Source organism: Anomalospiza imberbis, chromosome 2, assembly GCF_031753505.1.
Source record: "Anomalospiza imberbis isolate Cuckoo-Finch-1a 21T00152 chromosome 2, ASM3175350v1, whole genome shotgun sequence".
Taxonomy (NCBI): domain Eukaryota; kingdom Metazoa; phylum Chordata; class Aves; order Passeriformes; family Viduidae; genus Anomalospiza; species Anomalospiza imberbis.
Window position 1 is genome coordinate 112,572,466 of NC_089682.1, and position 27,780 is coordinate 112,600,245.

Sequence of the window (27,780 nt, forward strand, 5' to 3'; positions counted from 1 at the left end):
TAAGTAAAATGTACCTCTGTAAACATAAAATATTTTAGCCCCCGGGAGTTTTAATACAGCCAGAATGTCTGATAGAGTTGTACCTTTGTTGCTCCATTTCTTCTGTTCTCATTACGTGTTGGGTGTTGTGGTGGCCCAGCCTTTTTTTCCAGGGGAGGTGGAGAGGGGCTGTACACAGCAAAATCTCAGCTTCCCAAGAGGGACAGAGACTGAGGAGCACTGTGACTCGCAGTAGCTTTAGGGGAAGCTCAAGAGCTTTTAACAGTGATGTTAAAGGAGTGGTCATGTTCAGTATCTGCATTGCCACAAATAAATCAATCAATCTGTCAAAGCAGCAGTTTCTTTACATTCTTTTTTCAATGAGGGCTGGGGCAGGGCAGCTCTGTGACTGTGTTGGTTTTTCAGGACATGAAACTTCTTGTCATTTCCTGGAAAGCTAAACCTGCCAGATTTCACTAGGTTCTGGCGTGTCTGCAAGTGTAAGAGGTCTTAAACATTCTGGTCCCAGGCCATGCTGTGCCCCTTCTCATGAAATGCTTGGTTTTCCATTAGAGATCCCTACTTACAGTATTCCAGGGTGACACAATGTTGGGAAATTTATAAAGCGAATCCTAAAACTCAGCTCTAAGGCCAAATGGTGCAGAAAGTGATTGCTGACATTGTTGTTTATGGTACTTAAAAATAACCATTTGCAATGCTGTCTGTGGACTGCTTTGTATCTTACTACTTTCTCGTAGGTTTTTGTGGTTTGCTGAAGTTGGCATATTTATGTTCCTTCAGATAAGACCCTCCCTCTTCACAGGCCCCTTTCATATTTAAATCTTATTTAAATCCCACCTGATTTCTGACAGTGGATGAGTGATGCTGTTGATGTACAGTCTCACAAGAACAAAAGCCTTTCATGCTGTGTCTGGACTGTGAGTCATTTCATGGATGCAGAAAACTTCCACATTTTCATTCCTCTGGTACCTGTTGGTATTCAGCTGTATTTCATCTTTAACCTAGGAAGGTCTTCCAGCTGAGGAGAAGGCTTCTTGTGATGGCTTTTAACAAATAGCTATCTTTTTTATGAGTTTGTTCCTTGTCTTAACTCTGGGAGTTAGTCCCTTTTATCACTCAGATTGAAGCTGGAATGTTCTTATTCTCACTCCATAAGAAAACTTCTAAAAAGCAGAAGTTGTTAAATTGTTTCAACAAGCAGAAACTGATTTTCAAAAGTATGTTGTGCCAGACTTGCTAATTTTTTGTTTGATGGCATAGCATTTTCTGCACAGTAGTTATAGATATCTCAAAGGAAAAATTATTTTGCTGGCACATTTCCTCTGGTAAGACAGACCAGTCCTTCAGTGTGGTTAATATTTGCTCTTGCAGAACACATTCAGCCCCTCCTTAAATCCAAGGCTGTGCAGTGGGTTGAGCCCACCACAATTAAACTTGAAATTATCTTTGCATATACACCAACATAGTCTATTGTAAATCTGCCAGCCAAGTAGGTGCACTGTGCTGGGTCTGAAATGGCAGCACCTCATTATGCTTATTCAGACCTTACAGTTTCTTTTAAGTCCCAGAATGAAAAGCTCAGAACTTGCAGCTAATCTGCAAAGGTCTACACCAGTTTCAAGATGCTTTTTAAGAATATCTTGGATTATACAAGTTATTTCTGGGGATTTTGTGGTCCTATGTGCTTTCTGGTGGAAGCAAAGAAACCATAAACCCCCCCCTTACTTCCTTCAACTTAAAAGCTCTATTGCAGGAGAGGGAGGAAGCTCTCCACAAGTGGGTGGAGAGTACCTCCCCCATTTATAATCCTATAGCTAATCTTACAAGATGTGTGACAATCTTCAATAACCTGAGATCCAGATTACCCAAGAGATAATATGAAAAGATATGTGTCCTTGTTGTTTCCCCATCCCTCAAAAGGGTCACAAAGACACAGAATGTAGGTCTTGAAGCCGTGATCTTTTTCTTGGGTAAAGCAATGCAAACCCTTGCTTCCTTTTATATATTTTCTCATTCATTTGTTTAATGGAGATTTTTAATTGAATGAAGGGATACTATTATGCTCAAATACCACTTCAACTGTTAGCATGTACTTAGCACTGCCTCAAATGCCCTGAATGTGGAAAAGAGGCAATTTGTATAATTCTAAATAAAGACATATATTTCCTGGAAGAATGGAGTTACAGTAATTATAACTTGAATTTGACATTGATACTTAAAATAATCCAAGACATTTGAAATTAACACCAACTGTACACAAACAGAAAAATTTGACTTCTTTAAAGGTAGTGATTCTGGTGAGACTTTGAGAAGACCAGCCTTTGAGCTCATGTTATATGCATTTGAGAGCTATGCTGAGCACACGGCAACTGAGCTGCACACAGCCAATCTCAGTAGATCAGAATAGCTCTCAGCATCTCACCTCCTTCCATTAGGAGTAGGGATCAGCCAAATGAAAAATGATGCTCTGATTCCATCTGGATGAAAGTAACGCCCAGGATGACAATCCCTGACTTATTTTGGCTTTCATAAATGATTTTAAAATAAAGACATTCTATGTTTCTTTACTAAATGTAGTCCTCAAGAGACAATAAGTTAATTTTTGTTCCCTCTGCATTTCCTAAAGGCTATTAGAAGGGGCTAGTGACTGAATGCTATGTATTTATACAGGGAAGTGCTGGAAGCTGGGAAGCATGGCTTTGAAAAAGAAACAAAAACCAAAACACCACCCAGCTTCCAGCTTGTGGCTCCTACTGCATTGAGGGTTAAGCACAAGGCAGGAGTCACTGATCTGCTGAGATACCAGTCACTGAGACCATTACCGGCATTTTACCTGATAGAGAGAGAGAGCACTTCCCAGCTCTGGGCTTTTACCCTTTTATTCTAATTTTAGGAAGAAAAATGTTATTCTCCTGCAGTTGAAAGATGTCAGACAAAACCTGGGTTTATTCAGAGCTGTGTGTGAGCAACACGTGGAACCAAAGAGCTCACTGCAGGAAGAGGAATGAAAGGCAAGATGGATTGCTCTGCCACTGGCCTATGACTGCTTAAGTAACCGCCATGCCACAAATTAGGACATGAAATATTTGCTTTTTACCTCATGTAGAACCACTAATTTCATGTGTTTTTCTGGTAGCCATGCTTTTGAACAAGTTCATCACAGGGTCATGAGGGCTCTTCAGGAGTCCCTATGCTACATTCCTTATTCACTCAAGGTTTATGCTTCAGCTACCTTAACTGTTATATGTATACTGTCACTATTGATTTTTTAAGGTTATGCATCACATATATTGCAGAAATGTACATGAAGAAGTACATGAGAAGTTGCTCAGGAGCACACAAAATGCCCAGTCGGGTACATGAGATGAGTGACTGTGCAATAGCCTATAGTAGTAGTTGGTAACAGGACAGCTGCTGTACAAAACATAACCTCAGCAACAACTCAAAAGTAGATAAATTAGTACCTTAGATTTGACCTCTGTTTTACTAATGTATATGCTTCTTTCTTTCAATTAGTAAAATACTGGTTGTCAGTGGTAATATACTTATTCTCATTTCTCCAGCTTGGTCTTTTCTCCTTGTCTGTATTTCTGTCTGGCAGGTGGTTTTCTTTTTGGTGTTGTTTGTTTGGTTTTTATTGAGAGAAAATTACAATTAATGAGACTCAGAAAATGTGTTCACAGGATAAATATATGTAGTACTGCCAGGAAGCCTGCTTTAATCTAATAAAAAATATTTAAGACTCAAGCTTTATCATAAGAGAAGAGAAAGAAACTGCTTATGATAAGCATGTTTATTTTCCAATATATTTCTCTAGCTGCTTCAAATTAAACTGAAAAATCTATCAGAACTTGAAAAATCTTGTGCTGCATTCCCTGAAGAAAGAAAATTTAAGACTATGAAAGCTTCATGAGTGTTTAATAATAGACTTTTATAGTCTTGGCTAAGCAATGGTGATGATGTATTGCAAGATTAATGCATAAATAATTAGGAAGCTTTAGTCATTTTAATACAGCAAGCCTGTGTTTTGCTTAATTCCCTGATTCATCCTAAGGCATATATTGAAATTTTGTGTGGCCTTTCATTAAAAAGCCCAGCATGTCAGCCACGTTTTGCATCACTTGTGTTTTAGTGGAGCACATAGCAGCTGGGTTTTCTGCAGTTTGATCTTGGTGCACTCTGCCTCCAGGTAAATTAACACCCTGGGAATTGGGGAGTGGTGATGGGTGAAAGGAGGATGACGTGCAAGACAGTTGTGAAAGGTTCACATCAGGAAAGATTTAGTGCTAGCACTGGCTGGGTTAAACTGATCTGTGTGCCAGTCAGGATGGTCACAGGTCCTCTGAGCCTTTTGCTGAAGCAAGCTGTGGTGGGGTACAGGGTGCTGTCAGTGAGTCCAGGATGTCTGTTATGTGTGTGCACAGCGCGAAAGGAGCCCTCAGTGAGGGTGGCAAAGCTGAGAGCAGCAAGAGAGCCCCTTGCACAGGAGGGTGAAGGAAGTGATCTGTGCTGAGGAGCACAGCTTCCCCTGTTACTCAGTGGGTACCCTGACCTCGCTTAATGCTCTTTACTAAACATGGGATCATTTGATTTAAGTGGGAGACCACTGTAGAAAACACACCAACTAAAGCCAACCTGAGGAGAAACAAGTAAGACTGCCAAGAAATGTGCTAAACATGATTTCGGTTTTCAAACTGGGATAGCAGCTGAGTCCATATTTAAAGACCTAATTAGCCACTGCAGGCTTCAGTTTGAAATTGGCTTCTCATTACTTTTTGAAAATACATTCCATAGGGAGACTGCTGCTGGAGACAGCACCATGGAGATAAGTGGCAAAATCAGCTAATCAGCTTCTGGTGGAAAAGAAGAAAAAATTAAAAAAAAAAGAAGAAGAAGGAAAAAAAAATAGCAAATCTCAAGACACTCACTCCAAATTGGAATACCTACTTATTTTGTTCTTGTAAAAATTCAAAACAATACCTTTCTTTTCTCCTCCCTGATTTTTGTAATAGTAAGTCAAACCTGTAGCTTAAATTGCAAAAAAAAAAATCTTGATCCAGTAGTAAGAACTTCTGCTAAAAATTAATTGGACACAAAATGCAGAACCTGCTTTATCCTGGTCCTTTATTCATCAGTATAGAATCCATAAAACATTATTTTCAAAGGAAGGAGAAGGTTTGGTGTATTGGTGTTCTCTTGGATAGATTTCAAAGCAGTGAATAAAACTCTGCCTACCTTAACTCCTTCTGTACTTTTCATTTATTGAGTTGTGCATTCCCCTGTTTTATCAGCATTGACTCATCAAAATGCTGTGGAGGAGCGTCCCCTGGGGGGATGCCACTTTGCTCTCTGGTAGGAAGAGTTGTCCTCAGCAAGCCTCACTCAAACAAGGGAGTGAGCATGAACTTCTGCATTAGGAATTGTGTGACCAGGAGGAGCAGGGAGGTCATTCTTCCCCTTTACTCGGCGCTTGTGAGACCACAACTTGAGTGCTGTGTCCAGTTCTGGGCCCTCAGTTTAGGAAGGACATTGAGATGCTTGAGCGCGTCCAGAGAAAGGCAACAAGGTTGGTGAGGGGCTTGGAACACAAGCCCTATGAGGAATGTTTGAAGGAGCTCGGGTTGTTTAGCCTGGAGAAGAGGAGACTTAGAGGTGACCTTATTGCTCTCCACAACTTCCTCAAGGGAGGCTGTGGACAGGTGGGGCTCAGTCTCTTCCAGCGGGCAGCACTGACAAAACAAGAGGACACAGTCTCCAGCTACGTCAGGGGTGGTATAGGTTGGATATTAGGAAGAAATTTTTCACCGAAAGAATAATAAAGGACTGGAATTGTCTTCCCAGGGAGGTGGTGGAATCACCATCTCTGGATGTGTTTAAAAAAAGACTGGACATGGCACTTGGTGCTATAATCTAACTGAGGTGTTAGGGCACAGGTTGGACTTGATGATCTTAGAGGTCTCTTCCAACCTCATTATTCTGCGATTCTCCAAGCTACTGATGCCAGGCGTGCTGTGCTTTCCCACTGAATTTCTTCCCACCCAGTCCTTGCTCCACTTTTTCTAGCTGCTGACTGTATACAGGCTTGCCATATCACAGCACATGCTGTCTGGCATCGCCCAAGCTGGGTGGGCTGTATTTATTAGGATGTATCCCTGGGCATTGAACACCAGTGCCTCCTTATCTCTCTTGCTGACTGACCAGCACCTACATGTACCACTGGGAGCTGGGGGCTACCAGTCTTTTGCCTGGCTGGTTGCCAAGTTAGGAGGCAGAGTTTCTCTGCTTAAGAGTCTGCCTGCCTGGCTGTGAAGCATCGATGCCCTGTGTCCTCAAAGCAGCAAAAGTCCAACCATCACAGGCACCTCGTGTGCTCTGCTCTGCTGGCACAGTTTGCTGGTGAGCTGTGTTCTGCTTGGATGGTTTGCCTCTTGTATGCACTTTGATTTCAGAAAGATTTTAGAACCTTCAGAAAATGTGGAAATGCATAATGTCAATATTATTTTACTTAGTATGCAATTATACTTTTATTCATTGTAAAAAATGTGCATACAGAGCATAAAGTGCCAAGAGAAGCTACATTTAGATGCATAGGCTTTAAAGCCAGATAATTCCATGTGTAAGAGGAATACATTTTATGGTTTTAAACTAAAAGAGGGTAGATTTAGATTGGACAAAAGAAAGAAATTTTTATGATGGAGTTGGTGAGGCGCAGAAATGGGTTGTCCAGAAACAGTATGGATGTCCCATTCATTCAGAGCCAGGTTGGATGGGACTTTGAGAAATCTTGTCAAGTGGAAAGATGTCTCTTCTTATGGTAGGTTAGAGGAATTAGCTGATCTTTAAACTTCCAACCCAAATCCTCTGTGATTCTACATGTGTGTGCGCAGGAGACAGAATTTTGGTGTAAGTTCAGGTACCTATTTTTCTGATACATAAAGTCAACACTGGATGTAATGAAGTCAAATAACCAGTGTTGATTTATTTTTTCAATGTGGCATTTAAACAATGTGATTCTAATAAAATGGGGTCTGACAAAAAACAGTTGTTCAACAGAAATCCTCATCAGTTCTGTGTCATGTTATTCCTCTGTCTTATGTAGTCCGTTGATGTCAGATTCCTGGAAAGCAAAAAAACATACACACAGAAACTGGGAAGAGAGAAGCTAATCATTGCAGGACCTCTGCCAAAAGTTTTTGCTCTGTGTATCCAATTTTATATTCTTCATATCTATATTATGTTATTGAAGTCTGAATCCTGGCTGCCTTGCAGATCATTTGCATCTCTGCGCTTGTGATATAAAAGGCTTCCTCATTGATTGGGTAGCTTTTATATCTTCTCAGCACTCATGTTTCTCTGACATACATACTGTGGCAAGCACATTTCTCTCTCTCTCAGGATTTTTATAAAGGTGCACAGAGAGAAGTGAAAGAGAAAACAATTTCTATTTCTGCTCCTTGTTTTTCTCTTGTGGAATGTGTTTGGAGAATTGTTTACCTGGAGTGAATGCCTGGTTGGATCACGGTGGATTGTCTGGGCCTGATGGCCAACGAGATCCACATGTGTCTGGGCTCTGGAGAACAGGGTCACGAGTTGTGAGGTGAGTTAGTTAGATAGAATGGTTAGAGAGAGTAGCATGTAGTTTTTAGTGTCCTCTTTTGTATAGTATATTAATGTATCATAGCATAATTATAATAAAGAAATCATTCAGCCTTCTGAAATAAGTCAGACATCATCATTCTTCCCATTGGGTTTGCTGACATCTACAACATACGTACCTGTGCAAAATACAAGGCTTTGGAGGATCCAGCCCTTGCAGTTCATGCTTCATTGCCACAAGATAAGTCAAAACAGCACTCACACAAAATGTGGGAATGGGGAGTCATGGGGAGCATCCTCCTGCCTGGCATATGAAGATTACTGAAGGCCCAGCTAGACCCAGGCAGAACAAGTCAGAGTAGTCGCCAGCTCTGCTTCCCTGCAAGCCACTTGCGAGACAAGATCACTCTGGTTCAACTCGGGAGGCTTGTCCTGTGCCCCAGCTTGTGTTCAGTGGGGGAACAGTGGCGCTGATGGAGGAGTGCCAGGGTGAGCTGCCAGCTGGCTGCTGGAGGCGGCTTGGGATGAATGCTGCTTCCCATGGGTAGTGTGAGCTCTGCCCCGCATGGCAGCGCACAGGAGAAGCTTGCAGCAGCTGAGGATCTGGTCCTTCAAGTTAAAGGGGTTGGAATATGCATGAAGCATGAGGTGACATTTTGAGTGTCTTAGATCAGAGTGTGGACGTTACTGAATTTAAAATGTAGCTGCAATTTCCTGACTAATACCAAATCACTTTTATATTCATGCAGTGATTGTTCTTTACTCTTTAAATAGCCCACTTTGCCCAAAGGTGCAGGTGCTATCTTTATGATAATGAAGGTAGGTTATTCAGCATGGTACAGCTGAGGCTGTTGGTCGGTGCAAGGGCCACCTGTGATCAGCTGTCCTTTTTGGTTCTCAATGCATATCATGCTTTTATAGACTGCTTGTGATTTGCTTGTAAAAAAAAAAAAAAAGAGATGGGGGGAAAAAAGTAAAGAGATGCACTGGAGGTTCAGTGTTGTTTTTTGTTGTTATCTTTTACTTCCTGTGGCTAAGCTGTATTATTTACTGTGGTGTCTCCAAGTTTCTGAGTCCTTTCAGATAATATGGACAGTTAATTGCTTCAGTAGCCTTATACCTCTGTAGAGAGTCAGCCTGATTCTTAACATCCAGGGATGAAGTGCACAGGATATTATAAATAAGATATTCAACAAGAATGAGATAAAATGCATTCATATGTTTACTATTCATTCAAAATAAAAAACTTGCACATAGTAACAGCCACAGAAATCACAGGCAGGCTTTCCAGCAGAGTAAGAGTATCCCTAGTCTGGGCATTTCTTGCAGTTAGGGTGAAGGTGTAGAAGAAGGAGCTGTAGCTGATGTGGCTATCACAGAGATAGGACAACATCTAGGGGTAAGGAAGGAACAAGGAAAGAGAGTTCTGTTCCTGGGTGGGTGCCCCTCTATCACCTTTCACCAACAGGTTAAGGTTCTGCTGCTGCATGGGCCCTAACCCCTGAGTCCACATGGGGAGCAGCTGCAGCATGCAGCATCACTTCCCAGGCTTTAGCAGAGGCAAAGCGGATGGGGGCTGGAGCAGTTCCACTGTTCCCAGGAGCCTGCTGCTTTAGGCTCCTGCCTGCTTTGCCTAAGAGCTGTCTGTAATGCCACCATTTACCTTTGCTTCTGCTTAGCACAAAAATGGTCAGATGAAAGGCTCGAGTAATTACAGGAATGAATTATTATGGCATAGGAATCTGTGGAAGTGATGCTGAGGCCTCAGTCAGGAAGAGCATTTTAAGTGACATACCTGCTAATTTGCCTGAAACTAGCCTGCTTAGTAAAAAAGGGGGGGGGGGAAAGTACTGCTGCCTGCATGCAATGAAACTCAACTCAGAAGTTCCTAGAAAGCTTGGCTTGAAAGAAAAGCACATTTGACATTCAGATGAGAGAGGAGTCTCAGCGGGTAATGTTTTGCTCTAACTCCTGGAATTTGTGTGGCTTTGTCATACCTCTTTGGCACAGACCTTGCCAGCCATCTGTGCTTTAAAGGCTGTATAGGGCCTGGAAACTGTGGTTACACTTGCAGCTGCTCTCCTTGCCCCATCTTTTTATCCATCTCTTAGCTGTGCACAAGCTGGTGTGTGACCAGGGCAGCTGCAATGAATACCTCACTCATCTGTACTGTTACCAACACAGGAGCCTTCAACTAGTAGGTTCTGATGCAGTAAAATAATAATAGCAAGAAGAAGTAGTATGATCAGTCATGAATTTAACAGGTGGCAATGCGGTGTGTATGTTTGGAAAGAGCAGAGCAAAAGAGGGGAGAGAAGTTTAAGGGCCTCCAGGTGATGATAGCCCAGAGACTGATGTCTCAGCATTTCTAGTTTAAAGAGTCTGACAGAGAAATTCTGGCAGGTATTGTGTAATTTTATTTTAATATTTTTCCCTGCTATAAATAAGACTTGGTGTGTGGTGCAATAATCGCCAGAACTTGAGTAAACAACACGCCTGCCAGTGATAAACTGTTTCTTCTGACGACTCAGTGTATATCTGGATACTGCAAAATGTGGTACATTTGATGTTTGTGCACTTCTGTTCTCCTTCTGGTTATTTTTACATGCATCTCCCTCTCCTTTTCTCTTCTGTGTACAGATGTTCGTATTCGCCCCATGGAGCCTATGCCCAAAGCAAACTTGCCCTTGTGTTATTTACCTATCGACTACAGCATCTTCTGACTGCAAATGGAAGCCATGTGACTGCTAATGTAGTAGACCCTGGAGTAGTGAATACTGAGCTCTACAAGCATGTCTTTTGGGTTGTGAAAGTGGTTAAATGGATGACAGCCTGGCTATTTTTCAAGGTATTCCATTTTAAAATAATTTTGTCGCTGTGCCCCTGCATTGTGAAAGCTGCAGTCGGCCTGGAGCTGAAGGTGTTTCAGAGTTTATAATAGTATATGGTATTTATTGCATTTCTCTGTGCTGATGAGATGTACAAAATCAATAAAGACAGGCTTTCCAGCAAACAAATATTTATTTTAAATGGAGGGAGCAAGCTGTCACAGTAGGCAAAGGGGATGCCTTTCACAGTCTTTCCCTATGCCCTGGTAATCTCTGCCCTGATCTTTCCACGTGCTTGTGTGCGTGCATGGGGGCAGGACATCACCCTAACATGGAGCCAGAATATGCAAAGTGTTCCTCAGAAATGACTTGTTCATTCTCTTAAAAAGAAGTAGACGTGATCTGGCATGGTCTACGTGTACAAAGCATGTTACAGAGAGGAGAGCAAAGGGAAGAAGAAAGGTGTACAAAAGTGGCAGTGAGAGGTGGCTGTGCTCCAAGATGTGAGGTCCAGACACTTGTGCTCAGCGAGGTGGGACAATTTTTAATTAGGTTTTTCATTCTAACACATACTTGTAATGGTGCTTGATTTTTTATTATCCAATCCTCCTCTGCACTAGGAAACAAAAAGTTGTTTAATAAAACTGATCCAGAAGTGGGGCAGACGCAGTTATGGGTAATGTTTTGTAGGGGTGTAAGTAGATTAAGCTGAAATCAGTTTAGCAGTGTAGGTGCAATCTCCTCATGCACACAGACATTTGAAGGGCTTGTGCTGAGAAAATGTACTGCTTATAGCACTTTCAGAAAGTAGTTTTGGATTAAGTAAATGGAACCTGATTCCATTAGAGAAAATTAAATGTCCTAATTAAAATGAAGTATTTTACATCATGAATCATGTCCCACAAAGCAAATTAATTTTAAACTTTGATATGGAAATATCAGTTGCTTTCATTTTAGAAATAAACTGGAGGCTGGAAGAGTGACTGTAAAATAAGATGCAAACAAATAAACCCATATTTAAAAAAAATAGATCCTTCTGAGTGCACCTTGAAAATTGCAATAAAATTGTAATAAGAATGCTCATAATCTGCAACGCACTCTTAAAGAAGTAGACTGCAGCTTTGTCAAACCATGTACATTAAACCTGTTTTCCCTCTTGTGATTGCCATTTTAAATATCAGTCGGTGGCAGTGTTTTTTCATTGGACTTACTTCACCTTGCTAATATAAATATTTCATGCAGATTTTTAGGTTGTGCTTAGAATTTCCTGTGGAGAGACAAAATTCTGATTAAATTCTTGCATCTTAGAGCGAGTTTCAAGTCTCTTGTTGTTTACAGAGCTCAATCCCCCCCAGTTTTATTGATGTGCCCAGGAGACATTTTTTTTATTATACTGGTGATGTTTAGACACTGAATTGGGTGTCATTGAACACTTAAAATGATTTATCACAAGAGGGATTCCCATTCTTCCAACTCCAACAGTCCTGGCACTGAGAGTTCCTGATCCTTTCTTTATTCTTTGGATGTGATACTGCTCAAAAGAAATTCTGCCTTGAAATAAGTGACAGAGAGACATACTGATCTTTATGGGAGAGTGATGCCTGCACTGCCTGAAAGGCAAATGTATCAATTGCTTTCTGAGTCAGAATAATCTCAGGTTTGGATATCTGAATGCTTCAGTTAACGAGGTTGAGATTTTCACATTTTTGTCTAACACTCAATATGTTTTTCCCAAAAGCCAGAGAGAGGGAAATTCTTACTTTCTCACTTCACATCCTCCCTTAGTCCTCTGAGCTACAGCTCCAGCTTCAGCTCTTTGCTTATTGCTTAGGATATATGGATGTGTTCGGGAGCGCTTCATCCCAGAGGAGTGCCCTGATTGGCATCACAAGGAGATGTTTAGCTCCACAGCAAGCTCACATTGAAAGCCTGTCTGGCAATTTTAATAGTGCTCTGCTGAGGGCTGTAGTATTCAACATTCAAGTCTGAGTCTCGTGTTGGTCTCGTGCATTAGGGTAAATTTCTCCTGAGAAAAGTAAGAAATCAAGTAAGAAAATTCAGTTGTCTGGTAATATTAGCTGATAGTTGGTAGTATGGATTTTTCTCCCCTGGAATTTTGTTCTTGAGCACTTATAGGAATCTTCCTTCTAGGATTATGGCAGTAATGCAGTGAAAATGAGGTGATAGCTCTCTAATCATATTGTCTTAACTAACTATTCTAAACATAGAATGGGTTCTAAACATGTGCTGGAAATTGCTTCACTCGCTGCAACATGGCACTCTTGAGAGCCAACACAGCCCAGAGAGCTTCAGTGAGGAAATGCATCACATCACATTCCCTCAGGAGAGAGTCAACATCTTGTTTGATTTAATTCCAAATAAACTGGCAGAGCCCCCACTACTTTTCAATGCATTGCCAGCACTGGTGCCAGTTATGTTCAAGTCAAATACCTCTTAGGGACTGCAGCCTGGCCCCCACCTTCTCTGGGCCACTCATGTTTGAGGCAGCTCAGTGTGGCAGACAAGGCTGTCGGCTCAACATCTGCCTTGGAGCTGCCTCAAGATATTTAGGTACTTAAATGAATAGACTTGCAGTCTTGTAAATAGGCCGTGATACGTATGCATAATTTACTCGAAGTATTAACAGCTTGATTTTCTTAACATTGCAAAACATTATCTTCTAGGCTTTATACATGGCTCAGAAAAGTCTTGGCCAAATCACTTTGGTGTTTTTCCCCCCAGAAATTGCAGTGAAAGGCATTCCTGTAGAAATAAGATAGGCCAAATTAAAGGTTCTGGTGACAGCCATAAAATTTGTGAAATTGATGCCTGCCCTTTAGAAGTGATGGTTTCATTCTTTCTCAGCTTGATTTTTTCTCAGAAAAGTTATTGTCTGCTGTGGTATTCTAAATGTGCACTTTGCAAATGTTTTCTCTGTATTTTTCATAAACATGGACTGCACCTGTCACACAAGAGACAAATTATGTTTATTACTCAAAAAAAAAATTCTATTCCTATGACTTCTTAGTAAATAAAACCTGATGAGCTGACACAGTCCTGTGCAGAATGCAATGAAGTATGTTATCCTTTAATAATTTTTAACATAAATTCATCTTTTTGAAGAGATAAAGTCCAAACTAATAAACACTAACTAGTTAATGAGATAGTAATAACTTGAAAAGTCATTCGTTGAGAATCAAATTGCAGTTTAGCTAAGTGTGCAACACAGCAGCATTAGCATTGGGTACTGTGCAAGCTGGAAACCAGGAAGTACCATTTCCCCCCCAAGTTTTTCTGCATCTGCAGCAGATACTGAATATTCATTCTTAAACCAGATGGTCTCTTATTGTGATACAATTAAAATGCCTTAGAGCAAAACAAAAAAGTTGACTCTCATTAATGTCCGATAACAGGGACTGTTCTGCTTCATATGACTTCATTATGGCATCAAAGTAGAGACATTTGACAGATAGCAGTGTTGTAAAGTTCCCCAAAACCTTGTTTATGACAAGCTTGGTGAACATGTCATTACCAGATATAGAGTATTTGGTCCTTTCAGCCAGCTCAGATGGGTATTTAGGAAGGCATTGTGAAAGGAAGGCTTTGCATCAGATCCTGTCTCAGCTGTCATTTACAAAGACATTGTGCCAGATAAGTGATTATTGACTGACAAACTGAAAATGAGTAAGATTAGTGACCCTGCCAGCCTGTAAAAATTGAGGGAAAGGCTTCAGGAGCACAGACTAGACAGATATCAGTCAATACAAACTAATTCATTTCCTTCGCCTTGTCAAAATAGGCTTAACATTAGTGTAATTTTCTTATAACATTTTTTTAAATGCTTCCAGTCAGTAAGCACGTCTAGAAAACAAGATCTAAAGGACCTGGATTCATCATTCATGCCAGAGGACATAGTCATGCAGGTCTTATTGCAGCATTTCTTGTTCAAGCTGTCCCTTTGGCACTGTGAATACAGTAAATTTATTTCATCCTACCCCCCAGGTGTCAGAAGACAAACACATCACCACACAATAACACCAGCTGTAAGAGAATGAGAGTAATTAAATCCCACAGCTGAAAGCAGCAATTCATCAGCATCAACATCTTCTGTGCATGAGAGTGTGTGGTCCTCACATAAAGCTAATCTGGGCCTTTCTCACAAAAATGAAAACTTGCAGAAACGTATAGTTTGCAGTTAATTTTTACAAAAGGTTTTTCTGGTCAAAAAGATAGAGAAGAAAACAGTCTGCTTGAATCCAGTAACACTGGTCTTTCAGCAGGTATGATTTTTGTACACATTGGTACAGGGATTTAAGCTTTCAGAGCCGTAGGTGTCTTTTTTCCATCTATTAAGTATTTTGTTATTTGTACAGCCATAGAATGATTGTAGGGAGAAAGATGAGGGAACTGGCCTGAGAAGGCTAGTAAATAATCTACTGTTAAATTCCCAAATCCTGGTGATCTGGGATTTTTTCTTGCATGTGAACCTCTGTACTTGGTTAAGTATCCAGGTGTGCCTGTTATGGGGTATGTGGATGGAGCTTGGCTGCTTTATTTATTGTACAAATACAATTGTATATTGTATTTATTTATTGCTGAGCACAGAACCTTCTGAACACAGAGCCCTGTGTGTCTGTTCCAAGTCAGATCAGACCTCTCTAAGGTAGGCTGGCCCTCAGTGCACACATAAATACTGTTGGATCCTGGTCTCCACTAAACCTGTGACTACCCTGCAGCCCAAGATATCACTATTATTCTGCATGTTTTCTAAGCTCCGAGTGGTTAAAATATTTATTTGAAGGGACACGTTGAGAGTTGTGGCAGTATGTTTTGATGGCAGAAAAATGAAGGATTTTTGTCCGTTGCCTCAGCGTATGGCACACAACGGAAGGTATGGTTGCTGTAGAGGACGGCACAAAATGGGTGGGATTATGTCACAGCGCATTACAGGGAGTCAAGGGTGTTGAAGTTCTTTTTTTTAACTTATTTGGAGCAGCTGTTGATGTGATTTATCCCCCAAACCACACCCAAGCTTCCTCTTGAAGGGTGCCAGTTGGAACAGGCTGAAACACAGGCTTGGAGCAAGCAAAAAATGAAGTAGTGTGCACAGAGATACACCTCACATCCTGTCCTACAGTTTTATTTATTTAATTAAAATAAGCATCCTTTTTTTTTTTTTTTCCTTTCTCATAGTATGAAATGAAGATTGTCCTCCATTTTTCAAAATTGTTCACAGGACAGGAAAACTGTTTCTATGTCTAATATTGCCTACAGGATTCACCCTTTTTAGCCCAGGAAATGGTCTAAAGGAAAACAGGTCGAAACTACACTGTGTACTATGTGAAAACCCATGCTTGCACTGTGTGAAATTGTTTTGGACATTTCAGTAAGTGGCTGAAATGTCAGAAGCTGCATGTCTTATTGTGTAAGAAAGGGTTTATCCTTAACTCTGGTGTGTTAGAAGATTGCTGATTTAACCTGACAGCCCAGGAAGATTATTTATGTTAAAGCATTTAAATTTGTATCCAAAAGAGTGAGAAAAATAGTCCCTCCATTGCTTTACTGGGGTGAGAGTAAGTAAACAGTTAAGAAATAGTGAAAATATATGAGCCTAACCACTGTTAGCACATCAACACCTATCATTCTGTAACTGGTTTCATATTCAGAAACCCCAGAGTTAGTTAGGAAAGACATTTTCCATCCATCAATCTATTCCTTGCAATACTTTCCTAAGTATTTGATTAATACCTTTGTGTGGTAATCTATTCCCAGTCAAACTTGTTGAAAATTGAGAAAACACAAAAAAGGAGGATAATTTTGCTGTAGATCAAACAAGTATCAGGGACTCAGGACCGATTCCTCTCAGTTTAAATGAAAGTCTCCTTGATGTCTCTAAAGTAAAGGTCTCAAAAAAGAGCCTGAAAGACTGGGAAATTAGAGAATCTTGAAATTTCCACTAGACCATTAGCACAATCTTTTAAGTTGTGGGTTATAGCATCACACTACTGTAATTCCTCCTCATGCGTCAAGAGAAGTACTGAGTCAATCATTATGTGCTTAAAATGGTCATGTAGTATAACTCTACTTGGAAACTTGAACCCACTGGCAGCAGGATACAGAGCAGCCACTAATCTTTCTCATCAGTATATCTCTCAGAGAAAGAAGAAAAGAGAGAGGAAACAACACCAGCCCCAATGAAATGACTCATTCAGCAAGGGTAGGAACAGGAGTTGCAGGCAGTTTCTCTCTTCCATGTGAATGAGTTGGAAAACAGAGTTAAGGAGAAAAACCACTGGCTTCCCTTGGAAAATCCTCCAAATTAGCTTATGGATGAGCAGCAGTTTGGAATTAAAATAAAAAGATGCAGAGGAGTAGGTTGTGGGGAGTGCATATTCAGGTGTATTTAATATATATTAATATGTTTGCATAATCATATATATGTATATGGTCTTTCTAAATTCCTCATTGCTTTGCTATTTGTGAGTTATGTGTCCTAAAAAAATAATTTGTATTGAAGAGCCCCATTACCTAAAGACTCTATCCACTGCAGTGAAATATAATTTCAGGAGATTTTGGAGATCTACAGGCCCTCTTTTCCCCCTCTCTGGTTATGACAGTCTGTAAGTTATCAGTACTTGAAGGAGACTGAAAAAACTTTCAATGTGAAGTAAGGAAATTCTTCCATGAACAACACAAACACAATTTTTGGTGGTTTTCCTGAATTTTCAAAGGTTGACATAAAATGTCAGGTTCTACCAAGAAGCTGGAAACATTCCCTTTTCTAGAGGTCTAAGGCATTTATGCCTGGAAGTCACCTCTGACAGGTCTCCTGGTTCATAAATCTCTGCAATGCCAGCATCAGGGGTGTGGTTTCTTCATGGTCACTGTAGCTCCAGGACCTGTCTTATCCTAAGATAACTATCTACAGCTGGACCACTGAATTAAGTCCTTCAAGTGGCAGTTTATCCCTGTGAATGACTGTAGATGTCTGTTTTGTATAAAGTTGGTAAAGATGAATCCTTTCCAAAGGTGCACAATGTTAATTTTCTAGTTTTTTTTTGTTTTGTTTTGTTTTGTTTTGTTTTTTTTTTTTTTTTTGTTTGTTTTTTTTGTTTTTTTTAATGACCTGAAGGTGGTAGGATTTTGTATGTGCACAGGAGAGAATAGGAGCTGTAAAGGTTTGTTCTTAGAACTGGGGCACAAGTAATCTGCTATCAATCTAGTTTTGCAAATGGCAGCTCTCAGGTGTTAGACCATTTTCCGTATAAGTGGGAAATGTGCTCGTGGGCAGCTAGAGATGAGGAAATCCCAGTTACTTATGAAATGTATTTCTCATATATGTTTATAATCTATTGTGTGCCTTCACTACAGCAGCCCTGGGTGAGGAAATCCCAGTTACTTATGAAATGCATTTCTCATTAAGTGTTTACAATTCATGGTGTGCCTCCACACTTTATCACGCAGATATCACCATGCATTTACATGGGTAGTTATGTGTACTCCCTGTGTGTATTTATAATAGCCTAATGTTTGTAACAAGAGAGAACCATGGGAAGCAACCACCATCTACTCTTTGAGGATGAGCTGCAAGCAGTAAACACACTTTTTTTAATATAACAGGATCATCTGCCACCCAATTTGTGAGTTATGAAAACTTTATTTCAGAAGTCACATGAGTAACTCTGGCTTTAGTAATGACTATAATGATTATGATTGCAAGCCACAAACTTCTGTGTTGCATTTTAGAAAGAATACTGAAATACTACGTGATATAGTGGTTCTTTTTGTTCTCATTATGTTCTGAGCTAAATGCTTGGGATTTGGTGGATTTTAATAGGTAAACACAAGAAGGGACTTTGGGTTAGTGCCTCTAGTCCCCATTTTTTCTAGAAGGACCCTGATCCTAAATGTGGCACAAACATATCATTAATACAGTCTTTCAAGAGCTAGTGGTTTGTGTATGTTATTACCTATTTAAACATTCTGTTTAAATTGTGTCTGTGAATCTCTTCAGGGCAAATGACTACATCTGTGTGGTGCCATCTCAGTGCTGGGGAAAGGGGAAGTAACCACAGGGGTTGCGTTGCCACAGACCAGGTACTCTGCAGGAAATACAGAACATATGCAGAAGAGGATTTGGATGAAACCAGAGCAATGTGCAATAAAACAAGAATGAATTTGGAGAGCTTATCAGAGATGGGATTTATAGTGGTATTTATTTGGCCCCATCATGCTGACCTACTTTTCTGTCACTGGAATAGGAAGGAGGTGCTGCTGCTGGTCCTAGGCCGAAAAACTGGGTTGCTCCCCATGTCTCCTAATCGTTGCTAGCCACCACCAACTTACAAGCTTGTGTTAGTCTTATCAATATTTTGCTCAATTTAGCATATCTGTTACTTTTTGAATGAATAGCAGGGGCCAGAGTTGGTGCTGTGTGCCTGGCCAGGGCTTTGCTGCACCGTGAGCCCCAGTCCAGCCATGTCACATCCCTGCAGCCAGCAGCAGTATGCTGAGGCTGGCTGTGTCTCAGGAAGAGACCTACTCAGTATTCTTGCCTGCCAAACTTAAGATGCAAAATCTAGTCTTCTACAGTCTGTCACTTGTCATATACTATCCTGAGATGATTAAAAATGTAGAAAGAGAAAAGCTGTCTTGTTGTTTTTGGAGCTCAGAATGTTGAAAATAAGCTTATACAGACTGTGAGTATATTTGGGTTCCTCCCACCTGGAGTGCTGCATCCAGCTCTGGGCTTCCCAGCACAGGAAGTGCATTGAGCTGTTACAACGAGTTCAGAGGAGGGACACCAGGAAGATTAAATGCATGTCTCCTACAAGGAAAGGCAAAGATAATTAGGATAGTTCAGCCTGGAAAAGAGAAAAGTTCATAGTGACCTAACTGTGGCCTTGCAGTATCTGAACTTCTGAACTGAGCTTACAAGAAAGACAGACAGAGACTTTTTCTTTAAAAGGATAGGACAAGGGGAAATTTCTTCAAACTGAAAGAGTACATTTAGATCAGATATTTGGAAAAAATTCTTTACTGTGAGGGTGGTGATGTGCTGGAAGAGGTTGCCCAGAGAAACTGTGGATGCCTCATCCCTGGAAGTGTTCAAGGCCAGGTTGAATGGTGCTCTGAGCAACCTGGGATAGTGGAAGGTGTCATGGCCCATGGAAATTGTGTTGGAACTAGGTAATCTTTAAGATCCCTTCCAACTCAAACTGTTTTTTGATTCTAAAAATTATATAGGAAGGATATTATGTGTGGATATTCTCAGTTCAGTCAGAGAGAAAAGAGAGAATTCTCCCAGACCTATCCTGGGAAAGTTAGGAGAAGGAATGAAAACAGTTATTACCTCTCTTTCTGTTCATGTTGTTTATAGATATGTTCTACCACAGTGTGCTGTTCATAGTGCACCGATGGTGTGAAAGGTTTTCACTTTGAGACCAATCATATTTCACCTTAGCGATCCTCGTTATAAAGGGATGCTGCTTCCTGCCAATAAACATTCTTTTGCCTTCTGGACTGTGTGAGTCTTTTCGTCCATCCCTGCATTAACAGCATCAATTATGGGGCAGTATACTTGTTTTTCTGTCAGGGCTGTATGTTGTCCAGTTACAAAGGCTATTTTATGACTACCCAAGCTGTGAATGTAGCCTGGTAATTTTTCAGAGAGGAGTTCAATTATCACAATTCTCATGCATCATAACCAGTAACAAGAACATAGGTCCCCATTTTCCTTTGCACATGAAATGATGACTTCCATCCTCATGAAGTTTGTAGTACTTCATCAGTGGCTTTATGCAAGTGTAGCTGATCAGAACCTGCTAAAGAAGTAAATAAGATCTGAACATAAAAGCATCTGGGTCTGAATTTTACTGCATATTCTTCTACCAAGGATTATCTGATTTGATTTCATATCCTCTGTGTGGTGTACTGTTCTTTTGTAAAGCATGTAAGACATGTCTGATCCTGCTCCTTAGAGGTTCTCCTTGATCTGGAGCTGGCCTTTTATTTTTCTTGCCTGGTTTAGATTTGTGGCACATGTGTCCTATTTTATATGCCTGTTATCTCAGGAAGTGGATTAAGGCTGGCACAGATACACTGAACCCTAATCTCTTTAGAGGGCCTGCAAATCTCCAGAGGTAGTAAGTACTTCAAATGTTTATATTACTATGTTCAGCTGATGTTGCTTGAAATTCATTCAAGAAGATCTGGAAAAAAGGAAGCAGGGCATTTTGCATAGTTGTTTTTTTTTTTTTTAATTACCCTGTTAATATTATTTTATATACACTTAATGCTCAGTTTTCATTTTGGTGGGTTTTTTTTTCCTCCTTATTGTGAGGCAAGCCTCAAGCATTTTTTTCACTGCAAAATATATTCATAACCCAATATCTTGGCTGTACAACTTCTCCCATGAGAGCTTTGACCCATTTGTTATAGTTCTAGGTTAAAGGCAGATTGCTGGTGTCATTATTTCCAGCTTTTTGAAAAAGTGATAAAATATGAAATATATTTGTACTCGGTCACCTGGATTTGTCATCTCCAGGTCACTACACAGTGGTTTATGCAGAGGAGCCGAGGGAATTATAAAGTACCTCCAGTGCTCAGAAGTAGCTCTTGTACATTTGATGTACAATCTGTCACACGCTCTCCTGGTTGGAAAGAAAGAATTTGCAGTATCAGAGTCATTAGGCCTTGTAGATGTGAGCAGGTACGATCCAGCGCAAGGCTGGAACCAGTGCTGTCACTCTTACCATAAAGACAACACACCTTTTGTGATCAAACCTTTTGGTTTGACTCTGTAGAAGCTCTGGGCAATATTTTTTCTTCTTTTTATTGTCAGTTTATATCATGATATCTAGTAATAGTCTCTAATCAAACAGGAGTAAGAATGCTTTTAGGGAAACAACTTACTCAAGACAAGAATGAATTAAAGTTAAAATGTATTTACTGGAAAAGTATTTACTTTGAGAAACTGAGAAAGAAATAAGAAAAAAGAAGAAACTTGTTTCTAATCTTTGTAATCATACTCTGGGAATGGCTACCACAGTGTGACAGCTATAAGAAGAGTGGTTTTTTTTATGATGGAGTATAAATAGGTTTTGTGGAAGAAGATCAGCTGATAAGTTTTCTGCAAAATTAGATCAGAGGTCTCCCAAGACAGATAGGTGCTTCTGAATTCTTTTCATATTTAGAATCCCTTTTATTTTGTCCCAGGTTTACCTGGTTTGCTCCCATGCTGAAAAGAAAAAAATTAATCCAGTATAAGAGTACAAAAGTGTAGATTTTCCAAGAAATGTCCATTTTGATTTTGAACTTGTTGAATACCTAGCAAATTCTTCTTTAGGAAAACCTTTGATGAATATGTGCTATTTCTTGCATTCACCTCCATTCTTTCCTTTCTTGACCGTGGTTCTTCCAGTTTGCTTATGAGCTGTGTTGAACTGTTCAACAGTCTAGTCCTTGCTTTTGGTCAGAGAAGAAAAAGGGAAGATGACAGCTATGGATCAGCCTGAAGAGTTTCAGTGAAAATGAGATCTTTTATTATCCTGGTCAAAATATCTGTGCATGCTCTTAAAAAATAAAGTAGCCAAGATAAATTGCAAATGGAACTGTAGAGATAACTGACACAGCCATGAGGCTGATCTCTCACCTGCATGCTTTTCACAATTTGGTCAATGCTCAAGAGACTCCTCAGCAGAGAGGCTGGGCAACCATGGGCCACAGTGTGACCCTTGAGTGAGAGACCACAGCTTCCCCTGTTTCCATGGACAGCTCAAGGCCGTTGTCTGAGGTCTTCCCAAATCCCTGGTTTGCATCTAAAAGGCCTTCAAGATGACTAGAGTTGGGGAGCCTTGTAATCCTGGTGGAAGTCAGCTGAGGAGTTGAATCCAGCTGAGTGTCCAGACTAGAAAGGCAAAGATTTCCATTTCTAAAATGCCCAGAACAGAGTTTGGTTCAGTATTTTTTCTAAGGGAAGGAAAGTTTTTACATTCCTCATTTGTGATGTCAGCTCTCCTTGACCTGAATTGGTGTTTTCACTGCTACTTGCCATATTTTTCTTATAGAGAAATTATACTACATGTTTTAAAATTTTTGAATTTTTTTTTCCTTTTTTTTTTTTGATTTATTTTCTGATTTTGTGGCCTTTTAAATTTAAACCATGATGTGATATTATGGGGACATCCAAACTGAGTGCTTGATCTTTCTTGGGTGAGTCTTTAAAATCAGAGCAATAGACTTGCTGTAGACTACACGTCATGGATCTGTTGTGAGAGCTAAAATGTGTCAGTGCTCCAAAAGGCTGAGTAAAAGTTTGTCCCCTGATATAAATGACTGCCTAGATTTCAAAATAAATCCTTTGGATTATACAGAAAATTTGAACTGTCAAGAAATAAATGGTGTGGTGAACTGCAACATAGGTCTCAAGATACCTGCAATTTAGCTGTATTTCAGTTATCTTTCATTCACCTTCCATTGCTGTCAGCGACCTGTAGGGTTTCTGTTATATTTATGATGGACATATCTGTCAATGAATCATGTCACTAAGGTGCATGTGTTTTTTTCCACTTCAAGGCATTTTTAAGTACTCCATAGTTTCTGTGGTAAACACCACATTGCTGGGTCATTTGTACTACCAGGTGTACTTCTTCATGAAAGTATCTTTCTTGCATAAAAAATTCTTTATTTTTATGTGTGGTAAGTGTAAGGTATATTAGTTAAGCAAGTGCATATAATTTTATTTAGTGTTTTTCCATGTTTTCATTATCAACTAGTATTGCTGTAAAACTCTAGATGACAGTAGGTATTTATTAACAGAATTTTTCAAGTATTCATATGGTTACTTAGTGCCTTTATCACAGAAAAATAGATGTACCTAAAATTCAGGAGACTGGAGTACCTCTCATATTTTGGAGTCCCTTTGCTTAAATTGGAGGAGATCAGATAATTTTCATGTTAAAATATTACTTACTTTTAAGTATAGAACTTTTTAATATAAAAATTATGTTAATAAAATGTAATTTCCTTTTTAATCATATACTAACCAAAAATGTAACCTACTGTAGGTTGACAAGTTAAACAGATATTACTAAGTAGTTTTCAATAATATTCTTCCACTCTTAACCTTACTCATCTGCAGTACCTAAGAATTTTTAGGAAGGATAGATAAATAATCCTAACGAAAAGCAAAGCTGAATATTTTGGCAGACTGCAAGATCCTTTTAATTTGATCTGCTGTTTGTTATTGTCACTGTAGATTATGGATGAGAACATCTGCAATTGTCCTCCAGTTAATATACTTTTGACTTAGAAGAAAGGGCAGAGCTACAGAGCAGCTGGCAAGTGGTCACTTAACCTCCATTGCAAATGTTTAAAACATCTTTTCAGTGGGGCTTCTTAATGCTGAAATACGTAGGGCTGGCTCTTCTGACAACTCGTGGAATGAGATTGATGATTGTGACCTTTTCTCTAAATTAAGCTGGAAAACCAGGAGCCAGTAGGGCTGTATGCTCAGAGCTTTGGAAGAGCAGCTCCTTTCCTCCTCATCACCCCATAAATACATTTTTAATGTTTATTTTTAAATTATGTGAATATATTCTGGGCTATGCTCTCATCTCCATTTCATGGAGCCTACTTCATTGTTTATAGTTTTGAAATAGTTATATTTGTACTTATTTAATGTAGCAGCAGTTAGCTCCAGCCAGAGTACTGTCTAGATTTTATTTCCTTTTCAACATAAAAGTAAGTTTTACAAGATTGAGCAGCCATCTACTACTTGCAAATGAGGTGTATGCTGAGATAATTTTTAATCTTATTTTATGATTTCTTATACTTGCCTAAATAGAAGGAAAAAATACTCTGGGTGAGCTCTTTGGAAATGAGTTTATATTTTCAGAGAAGGAGTTAAAGAGCATACTTGGCCCAGGTATCTATTGTCCCTTAGTTGTGTAAAGATATGTACCTTAGTGCTATTTTTTCTCTGGATTTCTCTTTGTGGTTATGTTTGTTGTTTGGTGTGCTTTTTTTCTGCTGTGGTCATCTGAAAACACTTGTAAATTCTTCTTCATATTAATTTAGACTAGGAGAGGAATCTCCCTGATTTTTCAAAAGCCAAAGTGCCTTTCCTAATTTTATTGCATTAGTAATTAAAAATGATTGCTGTTTTCTTATGCAGAACTGTAGCAAGACACCCAAATATGTTTCTAGTCACAGCTGGGCATTTATTCTTTTGAAAATCTGTCCCTTCTGTAAGGTGCTGCTGGTAACTTGTCAGATGTTTGAGTAGCTGTGCTCTGATGGCAGGCATGATGTTGTTTCAATTCATTTTTTAAGCAAGGACCAGATGTTTGTTCTGGGCTAAGCAGAATTGATTTGCAGTTAAAACCTCAAGTAAAGGAGTATCATATCAGGCTGTAAACCAGCCATGTCTCAAGCCACATGTGAATCAAAAGAAAAATGTGAGAGCCAGTGGTAATCACCTTCCTCTCTGCCCTGTACATCTCCGATATTTGTTTATGCAAGTGAAGAACAGATGTGTTGTTCTCTCCCCTGTGCTAACAAGAGAGAATTCAGATTTGTACCTTGGACTTTTTCATGATTTTCCCTTGCTCTACACAGAGATAACAATAAAAACAAGGCAAACAGCTATAATTAGAGAATTAGGCCAATAGGAATCCATTGGTTCCCTGTGAGAGCCAGTGATAAATCTGTCTCCTTGGGGCAGTTCAGTAAGCCTGAGGCACACCATCTCCAGCTCTGCCCACCTCATGTCCTTCCACTTGCTCTCAGCAGTAAACCATTGCAGGCAGAAAAAACAACAGGGAAGACTTAAAAAAGATTGAATTTCAGCAGAGTTATACTGGACCTTTAAGAGATGAGGTCTTGATCATTCTGTGAGAAAAAATGTCTTATGCAAGAAAGAGCTTTGCATGGAATCCCATGTCTACAGTACTCTGGTAGTAACACCACTGCTAATGGTTGGACTTATCCATCAGAAGTCTAGCTTTTACATTTTATTCTAGTTGTCATCAATATATTCACGCTAACCTTTAATATATTCACAGGGTAACAAGCAGGAAAAATTACACTGGGACTAAGAAACAAAGACAAATATTGCTGAAGAAATGTTAAATAACGTGCAGATCTCTAGTGGGCATTGATTAATGTGCTTCATGGTGTCAATAATTGTTTGTGAATTGCAGTAATTTTTTCCTCTGAACAGAGCACTACTTGTGAAATACAGTCATTACCTATTGATTAGCTCTGTAGCTATTTTCATGCCTCAGTAGCACCAGTAAAAAAAGGAGTAACACTTACTTTACACCAAGGTGTAAGATCTGTACATTGTTTATCAACAAGTGAAATGAGTCTTTAAAATATATACTTTTTTTTTATTGCAGAGACCACACCGGCATTTTCAGTAGTCTTAAGTCTCAGGATAAATGGGAAAAGTCTAAAGGACTCATTTGGGTTTTTAAGGGTTTTTTTGTCAGGGCATTATAAATGTATAAATATTCTGCTGCATCAGGACAAGAGCGCAATAAGAAGGACATATTTGTCACTGTTTAGTGCTAATGTAATTTCCTATTTTCCCTACTCTATGTCTTTCCATTTAATCTCAATTGTTGGTAATGTGCTACTATTTGATTAAATGATGAGAGCTGAAATTCACCAAGGAGAAAATAATTAAAACTATTTGTTTCACAGACTGTCAGCAGCTATTAGGGAAATTAAATATATTTTTCCCTGAACCATGTTACAGACTTTGCAAAGTTCACAATCAGTTCACAATCAATCAATCTTTTATTGAACACATATTTAAAAGCAAAAGTCAGTTATGTTTTGGACACTAAGGAGTTGATGCAATTGATAAAACCCAACCATTTAGATTATTTTTATATAAAAATTGCATTGCTTGGAAACCCTTGCTTTTTGACTGTGGCACCCTTATAACCACATCAGCTCAGCAGATTTGCAGAGTAAAGGGGGCTTTGCAGCTTGTCCTTCCAGCTGCAGGAGTATCCCATGCCCTGGCAAGGGCCAAGCAGCAGTAGGGATTGTGGCTGATGCTGGTGGCTGGGGACCAGCCTTGCTCACTATCCTTTACTGCAACCCCACATGTCCAGCAGTGTAACATCCTGATACACCACTCTTTTGCTTCAAAGAGGAATTTTGTTGTCTGACCTGCTCAAGGGGTTTGGCACTGCCTGTGGACCCACCATTTCTCCTGAATTGTCAGATTTAGCTGGGTCAATGTATTGACAAGGTTTCACCTAGCATTCTCCTCCCCTTTTTCTACTACAATATGGCTTGGGCTCGCTCCTTTGTTTGCACCACAGATTGTAAAAACCATCTACCCCAAGAGCTCATGCTTTGAAGTCTGCTTTTTACCCCTTTTTGATTTTCAAAGGGGCTTGGTGACATGGATGGGTGATCTGAGGAAGGCAAGTGTTGGTGATGCACTGGGAAACCCTCCTACCCTGAGCCCCTTCCTCCTCCACGTGGCGCATAGGCTGCAGGAAGGGATCTGAGCCAGTGGGCCAAGTGGCACACTGATGTAGCAGCCACACTCGGTGAGCTGGCAGTGAGGGCCTGGCAAGAGGCATTTAGGAATTCATGAAGAAAAGGGAATGAAAAAGCACTGGGACTCTCAGTGAGATTGTTGTGGGGCACGATGAAAAGGCAGGTGGAGAAATTAATAAAAGTTTTGTCTGCAGACATGCTTTGCATACCACATGGAGAAACAGAACCTAATCTTGATTGGAACAATTCAATTCCGCTGTGAAGTACGTGTTAAATAACAATAGGCAGCTGCAGAGCTGTGCAGACTTGCAGGTGAAGAGCAGAATTTTAAGCAAGTGGCTGTGCAGGCAGGAGAGGCAGAGGGGAGGGCTGGGATAGCACCCAGCACTGGTGTTCGAGCTCTGCTCAGACCTCAGCCTGTGCTTTTACAAGTTTAAAGTAGTTGCTTAAACCTTAGCACAGTTCTGCATTAATTCAGCTGGAATTTTTCCTGGGAAGCAGAAATTTATTCATCTGGAGCGTTGCTGCTTGCAGTGTATCACCTCTAATGAGAGAGTGAGCGGGGGCAAGGGGGCTCATTGATTGAACTATCAGGGCCAAAGGATGTGTGTAGCAAAATGACACTATCAAAGAGCATAGTTCAATATTGAGCTTCCTAAATAAAGTGAATTATTTTAGCACCAGATGAATCAGTAAAATGCATTCATCAAACCACAAAACCTCACAGTATTTGTTTCCCATTCTAAACAACTGCCCTAACCTTTATGTCAAAAAGCGCTCTGAATTCCAGTGCAACAGGAGCTCTCCTGGGGAGCTTAATGAAAAGAAAAGG

General features: G+C 39.9%; 1 protein-coding gene across 2 annotated transcripts in view; it reads left to right on the top strand.

Moving 5' to 3' along the window:
* The window catches only part of DHRSX (dehydrogenase/reductase X-linked), a 166,498-nt gene that overhangs the window by 125,471 nt on the left and 13,247 nt on the right, over positions 1 to 27,780 (top strand). For both annotated transcript variants that reach the window (XM_068182606.1, XM_068182607.1), the window contains one exon: positions 10,237 to 10,444. In XM_068182606.1, the coding sequence (XP_068038707.1) occupies positions 10,237 to 10,444 (208 nt within the window). The remainder of the gene's footprint in view (positions 1 to 10,236; positions 10,445 to 27,780) is intronic.